General features: G+C 51.3%; 1 protein-coding gene across 1 annotated transcript in view; it reads right to left on the bottom strand.

Annotated features, from left to right (window-relative positions):
* Positions 1-419: 419 nt before the first annotated feature.
* LOC310824673 (liprin-beta-2-like) overlaps positions 420-2,561 on the bottom strand; it is a gene marked incomplete at both ends in the record, with an annotated part of 17,951 nt that continues 15,809 nt past the window's right edge. The window contains one exon of the mRNA XM_083697924.1: positions 420-626. Within this exon, the coding sequence (XP_083554050.1) occupies positions 420-626 (207 nt within the window). The remainder of the gene's footprint in view (positions 627-2,561) is intronic.

Below are 2,561 nucleotides of genomic sequence, written 5' to 3'. Positions count from 1 at the left end.
CCAGAACAGTGTTCTATCCCCTCTCTCCCTCTCCCAGCCCTGAACTCAACTGTGCGGTATATCCCCGTCCTCCCTGCCCCCAGCCCCCAGCCCTCTGCCCAAGCCCTGTAGTAGTGTGCAATCCCTCTCCCCCTCTCCCTGCCCCCAGCCCTCCCCCTCCCCCTCCCTCCAGCCCCCCCCCCTCCCTCCAGCCCTCTCCCTCTCCCAGCCCTGAACTCCCCCTTGCAGCCCGGTAAAACCTTCTCCAGCCAGGACCTCCACTGTTCCAGTAGACATAGGCTGTATAGACCGGACAGATTATAGAAATAGGCTGTATAGACCGTACAGACTGCATAGAAATAGACTGTATAGACCGTACAGATTGCATAGAAATAGACTGTATAGCCCGGACAGACTGTATAAAAACAGACCGCATGTACCTCTGCTTTGTTCTGGCTGTCCCGGTTGCGGTCACGCTCACGGTCGCGGTCACGGTCCTGATCCTGGTCCTGGTCCTGGTTGTTGTGGTTGTGGTTGTGGTTGTGGTTGTGTTGGTCCTCCATGCCCACCAGCTTCAGTTTCAGGTACGACACCTCATCCACCAGATCCAGTTTCTGAGTCTCCAGCGAGTTCCTGTTCCGCAGCTCCTGCAGCCAGACAACGACCGGGATACACGCTTTAGTATACCGTACACACACACACACACACACACACACACACACACACACACACAGGCGCAGACACACACAGGCGCAGACACACACACACACACAGACACACACACACACACACACACACACACACAGGCGCAGACACACACAGGCGCAGACACACAGACACACACACACACACACACACACACACACACACACACACACACACACACACACACACACACACACACACACACACCGGGGCTACCAGAGTCCAGTCAGAGTGGAGTAACAAAGTCAGCGTGCCGCTCCACTGGACACAGTTCCCCAAAGCAACATATCAGCCTGGGAGTCTGGGTCCTGCTCTGGTCCTGCTCTGCTAAATATACACACAGCTATGTACTCTATTAATACTCCCTCTGTCTCCCGCATGTCACAGAGACAGAGACAGAGAGAGAGAGAGAGGGAGAAAGAAAGAGAGAGAGAGAGACAGAGACAGAGGGAGAAAGAAAGAAAGAGAGAGAGAGAGAGAGAGAGAAAGAGAGAGAGAGACAGAGGTAGAAAGAAAGAAAGAGAGAGAGAGAGAGACAGAGAGAAAGAAAGAGAGAGAGAGAAAGAAAGAAAGAGAGAGAGAGAGAGAGACAGAGAGAGAGAGAGAGAGAGACAGAGGGAGAGAGAAAGAAAGAGAGAGAGAGAGAGACAGAGAGAAAGAGAGAGAGAGACAGAATAAGAACAAGTGAAAAACCGTTGGGTTTTCAAACCGTGTGTGTGTGTGTGTGTGTGTGTGTGTGTGTGTGTGTGTGTGTGTGTGTCTGGCTCAGTAAACACACTTCTCTTACACCCTGTATTTCCCAACACCCCTTGTCTCTGGTGACTGATTTCACTTCCTCTTCCTCTTCCTCACACTTCCTGGTCCAGAGCTTCCCTGTTTTTTACCATATCAAGTATTTTACCAAACTGCATTACCTAACTAAGTATTCACCAGTTGAGTTCCCTTTACTGAGAAACGTAAAAGACTGTTTCCTGGACCCAGATTAAATTCAATGGAGAATCTCACTCAAAAGTGTCATTCAGTCCAGGACTTTCCTGTTTCATCTGTGTCTGGGGAACCATGAGGTGTATGATATTATTTAGCATAACTACCACAAATATATTCATGGCATTTAGCAGACGCCTTTATCCAAAGGGACTTACAAAAAATACCTTCAAATCCTCTTACAATAAATCAGCCTTTCAGCTTTAGTCACTAAATTATTCAGGGCTACAGTCACTCAGTGTGACCATAAAGCACGGCCATCCAGAGAGGGACAACATGAATGTAAATACTGTATTTACAACATGAATGTAAATACCAGCACCGCCAGACCAGGGGAGGCTGGCGGAGGTAGAAATCGGAGGACGGGCTCATTGTAATGAATGGAACGGAATGAGGAACGGTATCAAACACGCGTGTTCCGTTAGGGTTAGGGTTAGGGTTAGCACCAGACAGACTGCATCAAACCTCAATCACCAGCCCAGCCCAGCCCAGCCCAGAGACAGCCCAGCCCAGCCCAGCCCAGCCCAGCCCAGAGACAGCCCAGCCCAGCCCAGCCCAGCCTAACCCAGCCCAGCCCAGCCCAGCCCAGCCCAGCCCAGCCCAGCCCAGCCCAGCCCAGCCCAGCCCAGCCCAGAGACAGCCCAGCCCAGCCCAGCGAAAACACACTGAAGACGAAACCTGTTCAATTACTTATTGCACCCAGTGATTACTATTGCAACCCAACACCAGCCCAACACCAACCCAACACCAGCCCTGGCTGTCGTCTGGATCCGAGCAGCATTTAGAGGCAGCTTAAACAGTCTCCCCAGCCAGGGCCAATCAGATCGACTCTAAGCCCTGTCTAAGTCCCTCCTCTTTGAACTCATTAAACACTTAAACACAGAAACACATGG

Source organism: Argentina silus (assembly GCF_951799395.1).
Source record: "Argentina silus genome assembly, contig: scaffold_420, whole genome shotgun sequence".
NCBI lineage: Eukaryota > Metazoa > Chordata > Actinopteri > Argentiniformes > Argentinidae > Argentina > Argentina silus.
This window is presented reverse-complemented; position numbering and strand designations above follow the sequence as displayed.